This window comes from Eleutherodactylus coqui, chromosome 12 (assembly GCF_035609145.1).
Source record: "Eleutherodactylus coqui strain aEleCoq1 chromosome 12, aEleCoq1.hap1, whole genome shotgun sequence".
Taxonomy (NCBI): domain Eukaryota; kingdom Metazoa; phylum Chordata; class Amphibia; order Anura; family Eleutherodactylidae; genus Eleutherodactylus; species Eleutherodactylus coqui.
The window spans coordinates 107,565,346-107,586,586 of NC_089848.1; the positions used below are offsets into that span (position 1 = coordinate 107,565,346).

General features: G+C 45.7%; 1 protein-coding gene across 1 annotated transcript in view; it reads left to right on the forward strand.

The window, feature by feature from the left end:
* The first annotated feature begins 278 nt into the window (after window positions 1-278).
* The window catches only part of LOC136586577 (uncharacterized), a 92,578-nt gene continuing 71,615 nt past the window's right edge, over window positions 279-21,241 (forward strand). The window contains exons 1-8 of the mRNA XM_066584711.1: window positions 279-530; window positions 3,842-3,910; window positions 6,806-6,886; window positions 11,657-11,677; window positions 12,372-12,404; window positions 13,939-14,154; window positions 14,268-14,437; window positions 16,872-16,947. Coding sequence (XP_066440808.1) covers window positions 279-530; window positions 3,842-3,910; window positions 6,806-6,886; window positions 11,657-11,677; window positions 12,372-12,404; window positions 13,939-14,154; window positions 14,268-14,437; window positions 16,872-16,947 — 918 coding nt within the window. The remainder of the gene's footprint in view (window positions 531-3,841; window positions 3,911-6,805; window positions 6,887-11,656; window positions 11,678-12,371; window positions 12,405-13,938; window positions 14,155-14,267; window positions 14,438-16,871; window positions 16,948-21,241) is intronic.

Here is a 21,241-nt window from a genome sequence, read left to right on the forward strand (position 1 = left end):
TAGCGCACTGGGAGCGTTATACCATGATTAACGCGGCGTCGGCAGCGCGCCTGTGCGAGAGAGGCCTTAGATAGCGATAAAGAAGAACTCCTCTATAACGTTAAGCCATTTGTGGCATCCGGCTGTGGAAATTGTGTGCCGTCGCCTGTACAACCACGTGGCCCTCATAGACATGCGGCCGCGGTTCAGTGCAGGACCTTCCCAGGCTGCGCTCTTCTTGGCGATTTTGACACTTCTGCATTAATAAAGACTTTTGTTTCTTCAGCTCGGCTGCAAGCATGAATATTACGGCGAAGGAGAAAAACGCGAACAGACTGAAGCCGTCGTTTAGGAAAACCGCAGATCCCAACCCCGTGAAGAGAAAAGTAGCACAAGCTGCAGCCAGGGACCCCACCCCGATGGTCCTGCAAGCCCTTCCGGAAGCCGAGTCTGTTGAACAATACGCCATTCCTCTGAAGGAGTCCGGAACGGAGGGTCATTCTGATGGATCCATGGAGGAAATGTGGCACATCTGCAACAGACTTGATGAGGTGCGCCGTGTGCCGACCGCGGCAGGAAGTGGCAGAAGGCGGCTATGGGTGGAAAGGTTCTGTATGTGATGTAATAAGAGTTGAGATCTCTTGAGTCAGCAGATATGAGATGCATCTTCAGTTGGCTGAAAGATGCTTGAAACAATGGACCGACTTTTGTCCTCCTGAGATAGAAGAGTCTTGTGTTTGTTTTTCTCTTGGGGCCGTTTTAAATGGCCTTTGGGGCAGTCCTCAGGTCTGACGTCTGGGGACCCTGCCAATCACAAGAAGGAAGGTCAAACGTTCCTTCGGCTTTTCTCCTCCTCAGCGACACTTCTTACAAGTTCCAGGAGCGTCGCTGTACTCAAAAACTGTGAGACAGTGCCAATCTGGCTTATTCCTTCTAAGGGTCACAAGGATCCAGGAGTCAGGACCGGCTCCAGGTTTATGCGGGCCCTCTGGCCATAGAGTCTCAGTGGGCCCCTTTGCTGTGACACATGCAGAAGTGAATCTGCAGCAGCGCATACAGTGACCATATAACGGTAGATATCAGCCCTACAGAGGAGTTCTGCAGACCATATAAGTGATTACAATACAGTAATATCCATTAATCACAGGCAATGGCCTTTCTGATCACAGCCATTCATTTCCCCCTTTCTTCTGTATTCAGCCCAGACTGCCATGACAACTCCTCCTAGCCACAACTTGTGTCTGCAGAATTTGACACCTTCAGCTCCTTGCTTTTCCATCATCCTCCCTAAGCTATCTACACCTTCACAGAATCTCACCCTCCTTCTATATCATCCAAGATAGTAATAATGCCACCAGTAGTACCTCACACAGCACTACTGTCCCCATTTGTGTGCCACCTGTAGGCCCCACATGGTGCCATTTAAAGTGTCCCCCGTTAGCAAGTAAAAATACCCCATTTTGCTCCATTTCATTGTATTGCCCCTTTTGGCCCCATTCACTAATAATACCCCATTTAGAAATAGTGCCCCATTTGTAATCTTCGAAACATATTGCTCCCAATGGCCTCTTGTATGTAATTAGAAAAGCAAGAAACAGTCCATACGCACCTCCTATGTCGCTCCCCAGAGGCTGCGACGGGCGCTGCAGTCCAACGCTGACTTCTGCATTGTGTGATCATGTGACAATCACATGATCACTGTGTACATTCCTTGTCAGAAGCTGACTACAGCCATTATGTGATTGTCACATGATCGCACAACGTGAAAGTCAGCGCTGGACTGCGGCGCCTGTCACAATTATACCCCTTAGGACTGATGTCACATGCCTCTCACTAGCCAATTCAGGATCCTACTGCACACAGATGAGGGGAAAAATCCCCGAAAGAGCTGTCTGTGGATGATTCTGGCCTGGCTTTCAATTCCCACTCATTACTCTACACACCAGTATAAACGGTCAAGCATTGATTTGCAGGAATGCTGACATGACCCCCTGTGACCTATCTTTCAGGCCAGCAAGGGACATGACCCCCTGTGACCCATCTTTCAGGCCAGCAAGGGACATGACCCCCTGTGACCCATCTTTCAGGTCAGCTAGGGATATGACCCCCTGTGACCCATCTTTCAGGTCAGCTAGGGATATGACCCCCTTCGACCCATCTTTCAGGCCAGCAAGGGACATGACCCCCTGTGACCCATCATTTAGGTCAGCTAGGGACATGATTCCCTGTGACCTATCCTTCAGGCCAGCAAGGGACACGACCAACTGTGACCCATCCCTCAAGCCAGTAGTGGACATGACCCCCTGTGACCTATCATTCAGGCCAGTAGTGGACATGACCCCCTGTGACCCATCCTTCAGGTCAGCAAGAAACATGGCCCCATGTGACCCATCCCTCAGGCCAGTAAGGGACATGACCCCTGTGACCCATCCCTCAGGCCAGTAGTGGACGTGACCCCTTGTGACCCATCCCTCAGGCCAGCAAGGAACATGGCCCCCTGGGACTCACCCCTCAGTCCAGCAAGGAACATGCCCCCTGGCTCAGTGGACGTGGCACCTGTGTTTTTCATGGCCGTATTTCCACTGCTTTTAGAGCCAAAAATATCCCCGCCAGATCTGAGCTGCAGGTCAGCAGGAAGTTATGAGACACAGTGCAAACATTGGGACCTATTTATGCGCCAGCGTGACGTGCGTGAGCCACAAAGGTCTTGATATATCGGGCGCATCTTCGGGCCATATGGGCACCAAATCTGCAATCTTTGCCACAAGCTGCTGCAGATTTCAGCTGTAATTTTGGTTGGTTTCTGACACTATAGTAAATCTGATGGGTCCGCGCCACTTTTTGCTACGCCTTGCCTATTTTTAGAATTGGGGTAAGCGGAGCCCAAAAAGACCCAAAGGTTTAAATTCTGCTGCATATCCACTGAGCACCACAATCTCTGGCTTTTGGACACTGAGAATGTGGAGAATCTGGAGTTAATAAATTCCCTCATTTATGTTTTTTGTGATGTTTTTCATCACTCTGGATGTGTTTTTTGAATTCATGGTGTTTTTCCCAATTGCAGCCTGCAGGTTTTGTGTTTTTTTTCAGTGGCTTCCTCCGCACACAGTTTTTTGAGGCTTGTAAAAAATGTAATGAATTTAGTCTATTTTTCACCAGCATTTTTGGGTGGCTTTTTTTTTTGTAGTTTTTCCAGACATTTTTTTCTCCCTATAGAGAATTCTCTAAAAAACACATACACAGTGAGAAAAAAATGAAGGCTGCTGTGATTGGCTGCTGGGAGCAGCGCAGACCGTTCCTCTTCCTGACAGTGTTTCTGAATGAGGCCCAATGTTTACTTACAGCACGGACTGGCAGCACAACGCCAGGCGTTGCCCACGCAGTGTAGAACCTTTCAGTGGCACGGGCACAACCTCCAGCATCACCCAGTAGCCATCAGCCCCTCCAGGACTTCTACCTTTCTTCTACGCCGGACTTTGATGCCTTCCTCACCCGTGCGTGTGATCCTACGTTTTGGACTTCTGCTTCATAACTTCCTCTTCATCTACAGTGAACATCTGACCATTTTGGTTTTTGATGCGAAAATGAGGCAAAAAACGTCAGGAAACATTTTTCCTAAAACCGCTGTGTGTGAAGCCCTCGGGGGCCGGAGCCGCATACAGATGGGCCCCCTAGTGGTTGCAAAAGGCAGACAAGTTTTCACAATAAACCTAATTACAGAAGTTTGCACAAAAATCAGAAGGACGTTTAATGCAAAATACATCTTGTGCGTTAGATTATATTCGTTGCTATGTGATTGGTCGCTGCGGCCCATTCAGGAGTCGTCGCGGTAATGACTGTCGTGTCCTCTGCTTTTCGGTAGTACGCTAAAGATCTGGAAAACGTGTATGGGAAGAGGAAGAGTGAGATGAGTCCAGAATCTGAACCCGCGGTAAGAGTGACACCTACCTCTGTCCCCGTGACTTACTTTCCTTATGGTAAACTGGAATATGGGATTAACTCCTCAGTGATGCCACTTATTTTGGTCCTGAGGATGCAACAATTTTTTCGTTAATTTTCACCTCCACCTTTAAAAGACCGCATGACGTTTTGTGTGGCGAGCTGTAATTTTACCACTTTTGGGTACATGTAATGTATTGGAGGACTTTTATTAATTTTTGGGGAGGGCAGAAAGAAAACAGATGGGCGTGTTCCTCCCCCTTATGTGTCCGCGATAATCACATCCGCATAACAAGACAAAGCGAAACCACTGACTTTAATGGGTTTCAGCGGTTTCATTTTCACTAGCGGGATTCTCATCCGTTAATTATACGGCCACGGAGATTGAATGGCTGAAGAAAAGCCTCATTCAGGCGCAACTACACACCGTTCCGGCGAGCGTAGCTGTGCCTGTGGCTGTCTGAAACCGCCCTTCATCATGCAGCATAAAGGACATGATGCTACAACTACAATAATACTAAAATTCTGTGTATATTTTCTTGTTTTTTCACAATGAAACCCCTTTTTTATAGAGAATATATGTATTTTTTGCATCGCTGCTTTCGACGCCCCAGAACTTCTCTCATGTATCGCGGTCCGAGCTCCGCGGAGGCTTGTTTTTCTGCATTGCAAGCTGTAGTTTTTACTGGTACCATTTTGGGGCACATATAGCCTTTCTATCATTTTATTACATTTTTTTTGGAAGGGGAAATGAAGAAAAAAAGCATTTTGGGCCTGTAATTTATTTATTTTTTCAGTTATACTTTCTGCGCAGGATAAAAATTGTGTTCCATATATTGTACGTGTCGTTACGGATACGACAACACCAAAGCGTGATTGAAAAAAAAAAGTTACAGTTTTTTTTAAACATAGAGGAGAAAATATGCGAAATGTTCCTTTTTTTTGTGCTTCTTTTAACCCCTTGAGTGGCGGGTTTCCTACCACCCTGTCGTGCCCACCAGGGCAGGTTTTTTAAAATGGTCTAATCATTGAATTTCAAGTAATTTTGCAGTTGCGTCTCAAGAGCCATAACTTTTTCATTTTTCCATTGACATGGCCATGTGAGGGCTTGTTTTTTGCGGGACAAGTTGTGATTTTTTAAACAGTGGGGAGGAAAAAAAGAAATGGGGAAAAAAGAAAAAAAGGGGCCATGTCATTAAGGGGTTAAATAATGTATTAACTTCCTTCTCTGGGTCATTACGACGCATGGATACCACATGTGTGATTGTATTTTTGATTTTTTACAAAGTAAAGGGAGACAAGTGTTTTTATTATTTTTTTATAACTTTTTTACTTTTTTTTTTTTTGTCCCTTTAGGGGACTTCCACAGGGACCCATCAGGATTCCTGATCACATTCCGGGGGTCCGATGGTGACAGCCCTTTACATGCTGCAGTGACAGCCCTTTACATGCTGCAGTCACATAGACTGCAGCATGTAAAGGGTTAACCCAGCAGAGATCAGAGGTTTTCTCTGATCTCTGCTGTAAGAGCTGGTACCTAGCTGTCCTCTGACAGCCAAGCATCAGCTCTCCCTGCCACAGAGACCATCGGCTTGCTTCTGACAAGCCGATGGTCTCTATGGCAACCTGTAAACAAAGCGGGAAACTTAGAAGCAGGAGATTGCCAGCAGATTGGCAATGTCTTCTGCTGGTTTTTCAAAGCCCTTGCACTGCTCTCGGTGGATCTGTGCAGCTCCCATAGTGATACATAGCCCGAAAGATTTACTATATCACTATCGGCAGTGGAGCTCGTCCCGGAAAATTTCCGGGCGTGCCACTCAAGGGGTTAAAGTATTTTTATGTGTTACATTTTGTATGTCTCTGTAGGGGACTTGAACCTGTGATACTATGATTGCACTAATAATACACTTACTTCTGTATGGCAATGCATTATCGCTTACAATAAGAATCACAGGCTATGGCAGACCCAGACCCCATTGACTGCCACCCAGTTTCCTAGGCAACCCATCGGCCCTCCGCAATCAATATGTAAGGGGGTAACAGCAGGGATCTGTTGTCATAAATCCTTGCTGTTGTAGTAGAAGGACGTCTGTCAGTCACAGCCAGCTCCGCTGAGAATGGTGCAGGCTCTGAGCCCGTGCCATCCATAGGGTGTAACTACTTGTCAGCCAGGGTGTACAGCTACGCTCTGGGCAGGAAGGGGTTAAGTAGGTTGTCAGCACAATCCAGAAACCAAAAGTAGTTACACATCCAGCACCTTTAACATGGGATTTGGTGGTACACCGGGAGCCCCAGCTGATGGGAACCCTCCGCCTGCTCCGCCGCAAGGACATCGCCGAAAGAACTTTGTTTTTCAATATGGAGGAACTTCAGGCAGTTTGTAAAAGTCGAATTAGTCTTCCACATTGCACTATAAGAAGACCCGGCGCCATATAAAGTCTATTCCCGCTTCTTTTTTGGCTCCACCTCCAGATGAGCTCTTCTTAGGTCTGGCAATCGGTACTGTTAATGTGTCAAGTGGGCGGCTCCCGCTGCTCACTGTCAATGGCTGACACTGAATTCTCAATCAAGTCCAATGTCACCCACTGAGAATGAGTGGTGGGGACCGCCCACTTGACACCTTGACAGCATCTGTAGCTGGCACTAAGAAGAGCGAAGGAAGAGGAGTATGTAAAAAGAGGATTAGAGGCCGCAGCGCCGCGGCTGCAGACCTGTACAGACAACCCCGCTGACTTTATCCAGCAACAGGTCCTCTTCAAGAGAAATGTGTGTCCCTTCGAACAAGTCTGGAGGGCGGAGCTTGTAAATTGTTGGCGAGACTTGTACCGAAATCTGTCATAGCATCTATGCTAACCAAGTAAAATTGTACTTCTCTTTGTGTTCGCAGGGCCGCCAGTTCTTCTCTTTCCTGACCTCCTGTGAATCCGCGGTCCGGGATCTGGACGCCACAAGCAGCACAGAGCACAAAGTAAGGACTGTATCAGTCGTATGGACTGCAAATGTAGCGGGGGTTAATATATCTAACATTCCTCAATACGGGACACTCTGAGAACCGGGTGTTAGTTAATGCAGGGAGCTGATAAATATCCATTGTCCGGCGCTTCATTGTAAGCGCAATCTTTTGGCTTCCTGGAATTTAGTAACATACAGCGATCAGCCATGACAGTATATATATATATATATATATATATATGCCTAGACACTATTTAAATTGACTTTTTAAATTAAAGGAGATGTCCCGCGCCGAAACGGGTTTTTTTTTTTTTAAACCCCCCCCCCGTTCGGCGCGAGACAACCCCGATGCAGGGGTTAAAAAAACCACCCGCACAGCGCTTACCTGAATCCCGGCGGTCCGGCGTCTTCATACTCACCTGCTGAAGATGGCCGCCGGGATCCTCTGTCTTCATGGACCGCAGGGCTTCTGTGCGGTCCATTGCCGATTCCAGCCTCCTGATTGGCTGGAATCGGCACGTGACGGGGCGGAGCTACACGGAGCTACACGGAGCCCCATAGAGAAGAGGAGAAGACCCGGACTGCGCAAGCGCGGCTAATTTGGCCATCGGAGGGCGAAAATTAGTCGGCTCCATGGGAACGAGGACGCCAGCAACGGAGCAGGTAAGTATAAAACTTTTTATAACTTCTGTATGGCTCATAATTAATGCACAATGTACATTACAAAGTGCATTATTATGGCCATACAGAAGTGTATAGACCCACTTGCTGCCTCGGGACATCTCCTTTAACTGTTAGCAGGGCTTAATTTTGGAGTAGGGCTTATATTTCAAGCATCCTCAAAAAGCTTGAAAAATCATTTTGCATCCTCAAAAATGCAGGAAAATCATGCTATGTCTTATTTTCAGGGAAACAGGGTATATATATCAGCTCACTTGTGCAGTCGAGGCCTCCATGGATCATCCCACAGGTGCTCCATCGGATGAGATTCGGGAATATGGAGGACAAGCCGTCACCCTCCTCTCTTTGTAATGTTGCTCGTCTATTTTGTTCAGTCCCTGCAGTGCAGCCAGGTGCATTATCCTGCAGGGGGCGCTGCTGCCATGAAGGGGGAACTTGTACAACACAAATTCCAAAAAGGTTGGCCTCTGTGTAAAATGTAAATGAAAAAAGGATGCAATAATTTAAAGATCTCATCTAAGCATATCAACAAGTTGTATCTACTCCAAAATGCTATAAATAAAAACTACAGGGCGCCCCGCAAACACTGAGCCCCCCACAACTATGTCGATAAAAAAATAAAGTTATGGCGGTCAAAAAATAATTTAAAAAATTAAATGTTTTTAGAAAAAAATAGTATGACAGCCTAATAACGATATAAATTTGGCATCGCTGTAATTGTACTGACCCATAGAATAAAGTTATCAGGTCATTTTTGTGGTGGTGTGTAAGCTATAGAAACAAGATGCACCCAAAGATGGCGGAATTTCGGTTTTTATTCCATTTCATCCCACTTAGAAATCTTCAAAGATTTTCAGTACATTAAATAATAACAGTCAAAAATGCAACTTGGACAGCGACGGCGATGGATGAATAAGAGTTATGATTTTTTTAAAGGGGAAAGTAAAAAAAAAGCAAATGGGGGAAAAAAAGAAGGGCAACGTCCTTAAGGGGATAAAAACTGACATGATTCTGTAATGCCAATTACTGCATGGGCTCAGGGATGCTTCTAGAAATCATTGCATGTGAACACAGATCCAAGCTATATTATGCAGAGTAGTCATATATCCACACAATCCAGAAATGCCGGCCTCTTCTCTGGGCCAAAGCTTATTTACAATGGACTGGTCAGATGAATCAAAGTTTGAAATTCTTTTTGGAAACCACTGAGCCGTGCGGACTCAAGAGGAGACGGACCATCCAGCTTGTTATCAGCGCACAGTCCTGCATCTCTGATGGTATGGAGTGGCATTAATGCCTATGACAGGGGCAGCTTACACATCCTGACAGGCACTATCAATACTGACATTATATAGAGGTAGTAGAACAACATATGCTCCATCCAGACGTCGTCTCTTTCAGGGAAGAACTTTTATATTTCAATAAGATGATACTAAACCACAGCCTGCATCCATCACAACCGCCATCACAGAAGAAGAGTCCGGGGTGAACCGGCCGCCTGCTGTCCGGACCTTCCACCATATACTACATCTATCACAACAGCTTCACAGGAGAAGAGTCTGGGGTGAACCAGCCACCTGCAGTCCAGACCTATCATCATATACTGCATCCATCACAACAGCATGGCTTCACAGCAGAAGAGTGTGGGGTGAACCATCCACCTGCAGTTCAGACCTTCCACCAAATATTACATTCATCACAACAGCATGGCTTCACAGAAGAAGAGTCCGGGGTGAACCGGCCACCTGCAGTTCAGACCTTCCATCATATACTACATCCATCACAACAGATTCACAAGAAAAGAGTCCGGGGTGAACAGGCTGCCTGCAGTCCGGACCTTCCACCATATACTATATCCATCACAACCGCTTCACAGGAGAAGAGTCCGGAGTGAACCAGCCACCTGCAGTTCAGACCTTCCATTATATACTACATCCACCACAACAGATTCACAAGAAAAGAGTCCGGGGTGAACAGGCCGCCTGTAGTCCGGACCTTCCACCATATACTATATCCATCACAACAGCTTCACAGGAGAAGAGTCCGGAGTGAACCGGCTGCCTGCAGTCCAGACCTTCCATCGTATACTACATCCATCACAACAGCTTCACAGGAGAAGAGTCCGGAGTGAACCGGCCGCCTGCAGTCCAGACCTTCCATCGTATACTACATCCATCACAACAGATTCACAGGAGAAGAGTCCGGGGTGAACCGGCCGCCTGCAGTCCAGACTAGAGATGAGCGAACGTGTCCGTTACAGACACATCCGCACCCGGACACCGGCTTTGCCGAACACTGCAGTGTTCGCGCGTAAAGGTCCGGGTGCCGCCGGGGGGCGGGGAGATGCGCGGCGGCGCGGGCGGCAGTAGCGGGGAACAGGGGGGAGCCCTCTCTCTCTCCCTCTCCCCCCCACTCCCCGCCGCACCCCCCGCGCTGCCACGGCGGCCCCCGAACTTTTTCGCCCGAACACTGAAGTGTTCGCAAAGTTCGGTGTTCGGGCGAAAAAGGGGCGGGGCCGAACGTGTTCGCTCATCTCTAGTCCAGACCTTTCACCATATACTATATCCATTACAACAGCTTCACAGAAGAAGAGTCCGGGGTGAACCGGCCACCTGCAGTTCAGACCTTCCATCATATACTACATCCATCACAACAGATTCACAAGAAAAGAGTCCGGGGTGAACAGGCTGCCTGCAGTCCGGACCTTCCACCATATACTATATCCATCACAACAGCTTCACAGGAGAAGAGTCCGTAGTGAACCGGCCACCTGCAGTCCAGACCTTCCATCATATACTACATCCATCACAACAGATTCACAGGAGAAGAGTCCGGGGTGAACTGGCCGCCTGCAGTCCAGACCTTCTACCATATACTACATCCATCACTACAGCATGGCTTCACAGGAGAAGAGTCCGAGGTGAACCGGCCGCCTGCAGTCCACACCTTCCATCATATACTACATCCATCACAACAGATTCACAGGAGAAGAGTCCGGGGTGATCTGGCCGCCTGCAGTCCAGACCTTCCATCATATACTACATCCATCACAACAGCATGGCTTCACAGGAGAAGAGTCCGGGGTGAACCGGCCGCCTGCAGTCCAGACCTTCCACCATATACTACATCCATCACAACAGCATGGATTCACAGGAGAAGAGTCCGGGGTGAACCGGCCGCCTGCAGTCCAGACCTTCCATCACATACTACATCCATCACAACAGCTTCACAGGAGAAGAGTCCGGGGTGAACTGGCCGCCTGCAGTCTGGACCTATTACCATATAGTGCATCAATCACAACAGCATGGCTTCACAGCAGAAGAGTGCGGGGTGAACTGGCCGCCTGCAGTCCGGACCTTCCACCAATAGAGAGCACTTGGCGCATTATGAAACGAAAAATCCGTCCAGAGACGACCGAGGACCGCGGAGCAGCTAGAATCCGGCAGACAAGAATAGGACAACATTCCTCTCTCAAAACTCAAGCAACGGTTCTCCTCCCTCCCCAGAAGAGGGGATGCTATACAATGGTAGACACGGCCCCGACACAACTATTGTGAGATGAGTTGCTGCCATCAATTTCTAAATGAGTTCTAGATGAAATTTTACAATACCCCCCTCTGATATCGTCTATTATAAGTCAAATATGGTGAGATCTACAGATCATCGCTTTCTGTTTTTCTCTACATTTATTTACACTTTGCACAGCGTTTTATCTTTTTTGGAATTGGGGCTGTTTGTATGGTGGTTACACTAGGCGGTGTGCGTCACATCCACACGATGCCAAGTACCCAGCAGTGCATCACCCATCACACGGCCCCCCGGCTTGTCTTCTTCCCACCCGGCTGTCCACATGATGTAAGACGTGATCCATCAGATCAGGTCACCTTCCTCCGCTGCTCCAGGTCTGATCCTCCCCGGTCCATTAGATCCTCACATTTGGGCGTTCTTCCTGCTTCCACTACAAGAACTAACTGATGACTCGTTGCCTGATATACCCATCAGGCTCCATCGTCACCTGACTATCAGCGCTATTCACTTCACCTCTCAGTGGTTTTATCGTATTTGTGTGGACAGATAAGTAATGATGTTATGCTTTCTTCCTCAGATCTTGAAGTCCTTGTATGAGGTACGTCCATCACTATAGACCTGTGTGCTGTAATCTCTCTCTCTCTCTATCTATCTATCTATCTATATAATCTATCTAATCTATCTATCTAATCTATCTAATCTATCTATCTAATCTATCTATCTAATCTATCTATCTAATCTATCTATCTAATTATCTAATCTATCTATCTAATCTATCTATCTAATCTACCTATCTAATCTATCTATCTATCTATCTAATCTATCTATCTATCTATCTATCTATCTATCTATCTATCTATCTATCTATCTAATCTAATCTATCTATCTAATCTATCTATCTAATCTATCTAATCTATCTATCTAATCTATCTATCTATCTATCTATCTATCTATCTATCTATCTATCTATCTATCTATCTATCTATCTATCTATCTATCTATCTATCTATCTATCTATCTATCTATCTAATCTATCTATCTAATCTATCTATCTAATCTATCTATCTAATCTATCTATCTAATCTATCTATCTAATCTATCTAATCTATCTATCTAATCTATCTATCTAATCTATCTATCTAATCTATCTATCTAATCTATCTATCTATAAATCTATCTATAAATCTATCTATAAATCTATCTATAAATCTAATCTATTAAATCTAATCTATTAAATCTAATCTATTAAATCTAATCTAACTCCATCAGTCTCTTATCATGCGCTCTTGCAGGGTCTCCAGAAGGAGGTGCAGCTTGTAGAACAGGTGAGGCTTTCTTTCTGTTAATAGCACAATCCTGCCTCCCAGCTCATGTCTGATACCACCGCACACGTTGTTTGGCTTCTTTTAGTATATCGCATGCATAAAGGGACCTCTGCTGCACCCCTGTATAATCCGCTGTCATACGGGAGGAAGCTGCCCTAAAGGGTTATATTGTCGCCATGGTGGTGGACTATGAGATGCACCAAAATGATCACATCCGACAAAATTTGTGCCAAATTCAGACTACGGAATGTGAACAAGCCTGATTGGTAGAAGACACGACTCCCCTCCAACGGAACCGTAAGTGAGGTTGGCCTTAAACCCAAATATCAGGCATGCACACTATTAGGGACACGACTGGTTAATCAACAAGCCTGTAAAGTCAGCGGGCGTAAATTACTATTGCTTTCACTTACAGACTGAGACAGGACTTGCAACCTGGATTTGGAACGCCCTGTTATAACAGATCGCATCGATAGTAGCAGAGTGTTAACCCTTTCCAAGATGAACTATGTATTAAGTTACGTGATTTATATTTGTGTTCTACGGGACTAATCGTTGCACAGTATTATAATGTTCTGGCGGTATTACTCTGCATTGTGCACAAAGTATTAGTAATCTTGGCGGATCAGAGAAGAGGTGTAATGCACCAGTAGTCCAACATGACCAATGCCCTGTGGGGTCGAAGTAGTCTGAAAATTGGGTCAGCCATCTTGGACAGCTGAAAGCAGGAACTGGACCCAGGATAGCGTCGTATTGCTGCATCACACCTGCGACACAGCAGCTGCAACTTAAAGGGATAGCCGGTTGTGTGTGCGGTGGTTAGCACTCCCGAATGCCATTCACGTCTGTTGGGTGAAGAGTGATATTTAAGGCCATCGAATATCTGGGGGGCTCAGCAGTGAGACCCCCAGTGATCAGACATTTATCTCCTGCCCTGTGGATATCCTGTGAAGAGCAGATAAATGTCTTTTGTAGTGAAACACCTTTAGATCTCCGACACCCGGTGCTCTACGATGCTTTGCTGGTTGCTATAAGTTGGAGATCTTCTCCGCTAAGAACAAAGTTTCCAGGAAAGAAAACCTCTTCTGCAGCACCGATGGCGTGTGCCCATTTATACTTCTGTGCGCCTCTTAATAAACTAGGCGCATCTTACCCCACCTCACTTTATATGAAGGCAAGTGTCACACCTGTCCTGGCGTCCTAGTATGCAGGAAGACAGCCATCCAATAGGTGGCACTGCGGAGGTATTGTTCCATCTCCCTTATTTCTTTCAATGGGACAGGCAGATGTTGAGCGCAGCTGCGGGCAACTAAGACAGCCTTACTTTTAGACAGTGTTGAAAAATGAGCCCCACCTTTTCTAAAGATGCAGACTGCATGCCAACCGTTGCTACGGGGCCCCAGGAGGCAACTTCAGTGATGTCCTGGTCATCCACATGGCTCCCAATTGGGGCATCAGTAGGCCACAGTTTCTCCTTGACAGGGCAGTTAGGGTCTATTAAGCGAGTCATAATTCCCCTATCTTCCTTGCTCAGCTTCTTCCTATCCACCGTCTCTTAAAGTTACAGTCTCAACATAAAACCTCAGCACACAACTTCAACAAACAGTATGCTACACCCCCATTATACTGCCCCCTGGTGGACAATACAGCCGTGGCAGAAGCAGAACACAAGTCCTTGATAGACACTGGACTGCTGAAAATGAGTGCAGTTCTACACTACTCACAAGCCAAAATAAGGTTAACGCTTCAAGTGAACACCCCATATAAAGCTAGGAGAAGTAACATAGCCGCCATTGCTGGTGCTCAGCTGCTCGTTAATACTCGCATAAAGCTTGTCCGTTACTTGTATTTGTCATTTTGCAGCTCGATGAAGAAGTAATTACAGCAGGAAGCGATTTACCAGCATCTCACGACAAAGTGACCTCGGTCATGCCGAGACTGACGGAAATCCTCAACAAACTGGAGGCGATGAAGCATTTGTTTCCTAAAATGCATCTCCAGGAACTTCCGCTCACGTCGCCTCCCATCAAAATGTAAGTAGAGACTGTAAGTACCAGAGATTATAAGTACTGGAGATTGTAAGTACCAGAGACTGTAAGTACCTGACATTGCAAGTACCAGAGACTGCAAGTACCAGAGACTGTAAGTACCAGAGACTGTAAGTACAAGAGATTGTAAGTGCCAGAGACTGTAAGTACAAGAGATTGTAAGTACCAGAGACTGTAAGTACCGGACATTGCAAGTACCAGAGACTGTAAGTACCAGAGACTGTAAGTACAAGAGATTGTAAGTGCAAGACACTGCAAGTAGCAGAGACTGTAAGTGCCAGAGACTAAGTACAAGTGATTTTAAGTACTAGAGACTGTAAGTACTAGAGACTGTAAGTAGCAGAGACTGTATACCTCACTTTCTACTTTAGTTTTGCAAAAAACATTTCCCCCAGTAAATACAGCATAATATTTAGCTGCATTTGAAAAAAGAAAGAGGAAAAACTGCAGTGAAAAGACCTTGATAACTGATCTGCCAACAGCAACTTGCTGACGGTTTCTCTGCAGTGACAAGAGCTTTTATTTCTATACCTATTCATAGGTGAAGTTTGACTACAAATTAATTTAGAAGTGGGAACTCCAAACTGATCGAATCACATGTGCAACTGATTAAATCCTGTCTGATCGCGGCCACCACCAGGGGGAGCTGAAGAGCTTACTGTATACAGATTACTGAGCTGTATACGGAAACACCACCTGGTTAGAGCTCCTACCCACTTGTGTTTTTTTAAAGCTGCGTTCTTTTAATGCGATTGTCAATCACAGAAAAAATGCGAAGCACAAACTTGCGATGCGTTTTTAACATTAGAAACTCTAATTGACAATCGCGTAGTAACCCCCCCCACACACACACAGTGTTAACACACCGTTAAAAAAAACGCAAGTAGATGAGAGCCCTAAGATACTGTGGTAATAATGCCCTCAGGATACAATGGGGCATATTTACTTAGTGGGGCATTTCATACACCAGTCTAAGTAAACTATGCATTCATGTAATGGCCCATTTACACTCAAAGACGATCTCTCAAACGGCCCGTTTGAGTGACAGTTTTGAGTGATCACTTTGCATAAACTCTTAAGTAGCTAATTAGCTACTTTAGAGTTCATTAGCATGTCAATGAAGGTTCCTGCTGTATGCAGATGACAGCAGGAGCGCTGTTATCTGCAAACAGCTGCTTTGTTCTTGGAGCTGTCAGCGGTATCCCGAGTGGGATAGCAGCTGACAGAATACAATCAGCGTATACCGCTCAGAACTCAGACTGCGCCGCTGATAAAGCTCATCACTCACTTCAGGCTGGCTTGAAGTCAGAGATGAACGAATAGTGCATGATGGGCAGGTGTTTAGACACAGCGATTATCGCTCAAAAGAACGGATCGAATTCTGAAAGGGTGAAATCTGCTTTAGATCCGCGTCAAAATCTGCACCAGAATCTGCTTTGTGTGAACGCACCCTAATAGACGAATATACGGAGATGCCAAAAGGAAAAAGTTTTTATGCTTAGAAATGTTTTATATTATTGCCAGAGAGAAGATGAGAAGCGGCGCTCCGATCGCGGGACCGGATTTACAGTTGGGATGCGACGGTAAGACGTGTGAATGGAAGACAAGTAATGCGCTGCTCCTTCTTTATGCCTCTGGCTTGGGCTGGCTGCCCAGGACCGGGTCGGATTCTGGATGCTAGACTCCACGCGCACCCGACTGTTTTCTTCTTTATCTGTACTGCGATTGGTTGTGGCGAGCCACCGTCAGACATACCAGGACAGATTTTTCTTTTAAATGTTTTTTTTCCCTCTGTGCCAGCTCTAGGCGATAACATGGGTACCCGCGACCTATCCACAATGTTAATTGCAGAAGGGCTGCGGGTCGGACGGCTTTCATTGACTTTACTGGAAGCCGTCCGTGCGTAACCCGCACAAAAATAGAACATGCTATGATTTTTCTTCTGCTCGAGTGAATCACAAGTCGACTCCGCGGGTCTATAGGACAAGGCTACTTATAGCATGTTACAAACGGTATTTGTTGTGGATCTGCGGTGCGGACGCCGACCGTGGGTTTTGCCACCGACCTTAGGATATTAATGTATCATAGTATGTAAAGCCGAAAAAAGGCCTATATCCATTCAGTTCAGCCCATTACCCCCCAATGTTGATCCAGAGGAAGGCAAAAAAAAACACTCAATGAGGTAGAAGCCAATTTTCCCTATTTAAGGAGAAAAAATTCCTTCCCGACTCCAATGTGGCAATTGGAATAATCCCCGGATCACCGACCCTCCTGAGTAATCAGTGATATAACATGTAATATTGTAACACTCAAGAAAGACGTCCAGAACCTCTTATGTCGTATCACCGTCACCGCGTCCTTATGGGACAGTTCCATAGTCTCACTGCTCTTACAGTAAAGATCCCCTTCTATGTTGTAGAAACCTGCTATCATCTAGATCTAGAAAGTGCCCCCTTGTTACAGTCCTGGGTATAGCAGATGATGGAGAGATCTCTGTACTGAACCCTGATATATCTATACATAGTTATTAAAGCTCCCCTTTGTTACAGTCGTGGGTATAATAGATGATGGGATAGATCTCTGTACTGACCCCTGATATATCTATACATAGTTATTAAAGCGCCCCCTTGTTACAGTCGTGGGTATAATAGATGATGGGATACATCTCTGTACTGACCTCTGATATATCTATACATAGTTATTAGAGCGCCCGCTTGTTACAGTCCTGGGTATAATAGATGGGAGAGATCTCTGTACTGACCACTGATATATCTGTACATAGTTATTAGAGCGCCCCCTTGTTACAGTCCTGGGTATAATAGATGGGAGAGATCTCTGTACTGACCCCTGATATATTATACATAGTTTTTAGAGCGCCCCCTCGTTATAGTCCTGGGTATAAAAGAGGATGAGAGAGATCTCTGTACTGACCCTGATATATTATACATAGTTATTAGAGCGCCCCCTTGTTACAGTCCTGGGTATAAAAGATGATGAGAGATCTCTGTACTGACCCCTGATATATCTATGCATAGTTATTGGAGTGCCCCGTTATTATAGTCCTAGGTATAATAGATGATGGGAGAGATCTCTGTACTGACCCCTGATAAATCTACACATAGCTATTAGAGCGCCCCCTTGTTACAGTCCTGGGTATAAAAGATGATGAGAGAGATCTCTGTACTGACCCTGATATATTATACATAGTTATTAGAGCGCCCCCTTGTTACAGTCCTCGGTATAATAGATGATGGGAGAGATCTCTGTACTGACCCCTGATATATCTATACATAGTTATTAGAGCGCCCCCTTATTATAGTCCTAGGTATAATAGATGATGGGACAGATATCTGTACTGACCTCTGATATATTATACATAGTTATTAGAGCGCCCCCTTGTTACAGTTCTGGGTTTAATAGATGATAGGGTAGAGAGCTCTGTACCGACCCCTGATATATTAATTCCCTTGGAACCCGGGGGTCTATGGTATTGGGACCCGGCGATAAGCCTATTTTATTAGATTTAAGATCTGTACTTCTTCCTGGGTAAGATTTGTGAAATTTAGTGGAGAGTTTACTTTATTATCTCATCTGACATTTCATTTTTTTTTACTGTGAATATAGTAGAGAAAAGTTATTTAATAGATTTGTTTTCTCCTCATCACCCTTTACATTTTCTCCTACATTATTTATTAAAGGGCCAACACTTTCAGTATTAATCTTTTTACTATTTATATAGTTGAACAGTTTAGGGTTCATTTTACTCTCTTTGGCAATAAGTCTTTCTGTCTCCATCTTTGCTGCTTTTGGCCTCCTGCAGACAGCCGGGTCGGATCCTGCTGTGAGAATTCAAGCAGCGTGATGCGAGCTGTGCCCCTGCAGTGACCACTGCGGGTCACCTTCTCCCAGCATCTCCCTGCTCTGCTATGTGCCGGCTGCCGCTCAGCCGGCGCATGCACAGAGCGGAGCGGGCACGTCACCAGTGACGTTTCTGTGCGGGCCTCTGCTGCACAGAAATGGGACATGCCGCAATTTGTTTTCCGTGCGAGTTTTCACGCGGTCAAATCGCGGCTGTCTGCATAGGATTGCATTATCTAATGCAATCCTATGGCACTGGGCACGGGCGGAAATTCTGCAGGAAATCCCGCCGCGGAATATCTGCCCGTGTGCAGTAGGCCATAATCTGATTTTTAGATAATTTATTTTTTCCTTATGGCTTTTTAGTGCTTCTTCGCTGCCTTCTTGTTTTAATAGTTTAAAAGCTTTATTTTGCTGTTTATATCCCCCTTTACATCTTTATTGCTCCACGTTGGTTCTCTCCTATTACTAAATGTCCTTTTACACAAGACGAATGTCAGGCAAACGATGCCCGACGCTCATCCCTGTGTTTCGCTAATCTTTTATGCAGCATAAAAGATGAGCGATGAAGCTCATCGCTCAGTGTAAGCAGCGGCAGTTCAGTAGTGAACAGCTGCTGTGTTATCTCAATAGAGAGGGGCAAGGGAGCAAGAGGAGAGAAATCTCCTGCACTTCCCCACCCCCCTGCTGGCTGCTCCATGAACCAGATAGCTGTGTTAGCCCCCTGCAAGAGCACGGGAGCGCGGGGATACAGGGACGAGTGTCGGGCATCATCGTGTAAATGGACCTTAAGTCTTTTATTCCTGTAAGGTATGATCTCCTCACAGTAAGTATGTTGGGATGTCTTACACATTTCCCATTTATCAGCTGTACTCTTATTTCTGAGGACATTGTCCCAGTCTATAAGGTTGAAGGCATCTCTGAGCTTATGGAACTCGGCCTTCCTAAAGTTTAGTATTTTTGTAGCTCCCCTATTAAACTTTCCCTTGAAGGACAAGTGAAAATGTTATATTATGGTCACTATTTCCCATGTGCCCCCCCCCCCGACCTGCACCCATATTATTCTGTCAGGTCTGTTGGTTAATATTAAGTCCAAAATGGCTGCCCCTCTAGTTGGGTCCTGCACAAGTTGGGGAAGGTAATTATCTTTAGTAATTTACAGGAAGTTGTTACCTTTACCTCATCCGCAGGTTTCAGCTTCCCAGTTTATATCTGGATAGTTAAAGTCCCCCATAATAATTACCTCATTGTGATTTGCTGCTTCAACTATTTGCTTCAGTAATAGATTTTCAGTAGCTCCTGTTATATTTGGTGTCTGTATAAAACCCTTATGAGGATTTTATTGTTGTTTTTCTGTTCATCTATTTCCACCCATATATCTTCTTGTAATGTGGGCTTTAAACACTATTTTACATAGACAAACCCCTCCCCTTTTTCATCACCCAATCACAGCTTTCATCCAACCAGGTCTCTGTTATTCCCACTATGCCATAGTTTTCCTCAGAGATTATTACTTCTAGTTCTACTTTATTGGTCAGACTTCTAGCATTAGTCACCATACAGTGTAGAAGGTTTTGGTTATCTTTTATATCATGTGCATCCCTACTAACTGTTCTGCCAGGTCTAACTGTACTAGCCCCTCTCACCTCCCCACCCCCATTACCATTACTTAGTCCCAGGTCTCTGTCTACACTGTCTACCCCCTATCTCTCTTGTTGCCCTCAATATTGTTGAACCAAAAATAGAAGTTCTCCCCTGTCCACAGGATATCCAAGACAGGGGATAACTTGCTGATCAGTGAGGGTCTGCTGAGACCCCTGCTGATCTCAAGAACGGGAATCTCGTATCCTCCATCATCCTCACTGTTGACTTATTGCACACCCCCACAGTGAGGAGGAGACTGAATTGAGTGCTGGCTGAGCACGCACAGTCAGTGCTCTACTCACTTTCAATGGGACTGCCGAGATAGTTGAGTGGGTGGCGCTTGGCTATTTCTCATTGTTGAGGCAGTATTTATGAATTTGCTGAGCCACAGCATTGATTGGCTAATTCATATATCCTGCCTTCACAACGTGATTGGTGATTAAAACTCTGCTCAGCCAATCAATGCAGAGCTGGATGAACCAATCGCAGCTCTTGCATTGGTTCATTGAGCGCTGCATTTATCGGCTGAGTAGAGTTGGATGAACCCATCACAGCCATCACTTCCTGGAGGCGGGATTTTATGGCTTGAGAAAGGTGTCATTGTGACACCGAAACGCGTTGCCTTATCACCAATAAAGAACCTTGGATTTATCTAGTACACCGGCGTGTACCATCTTCTGTGATTGGAGTCTACACTTCAAGGAGGGGGTTTCTGTTCCCACACACCCCCCTCCTCCCCAGTAAGTGTCTTTCTTATGCTACCGCTTCCCTTTAAGCCTACTGCTAAAGGAAAAGCGTTCTTCATATAATACTAAGTACCTTGCAGCGCGGTGACATATATTTTTCTAACATAGTGTATTATACATTTCTTTGTGAGGGCTTCCCTGTACCAGGGAACCCTTATTAATGTCCTGCAGCTCTCCGGCTAAACACGCGGATCGGGTACTCGCGGAACCCCAGTGGAGTACAATCTTCTGAAAAACCTTGTGGCGCATTTCTACCTTTTACACTCTGCAACCAGGAAGTGATCTTCTGTGGGCGAATGAGGACTGCAGGACTCACGGCGGAGCTCCGGGGAGCAGCAGGAGGACCCGGACCGTGCCTGCTAGCTAAATATTCCCGTTATTTTTTTCATGGAATGCAGCTACGGCTTATTTTAGGGGTAGGGAAATGTATCACATTGCACGAAAATCTGTAGTTTGTGAGATGCAATAAACAATGAGGCTCCATAGGGAAACATAGGCTGCAAAAAAATCACAAATCGCACAAATTTTGAGCATGCCACGA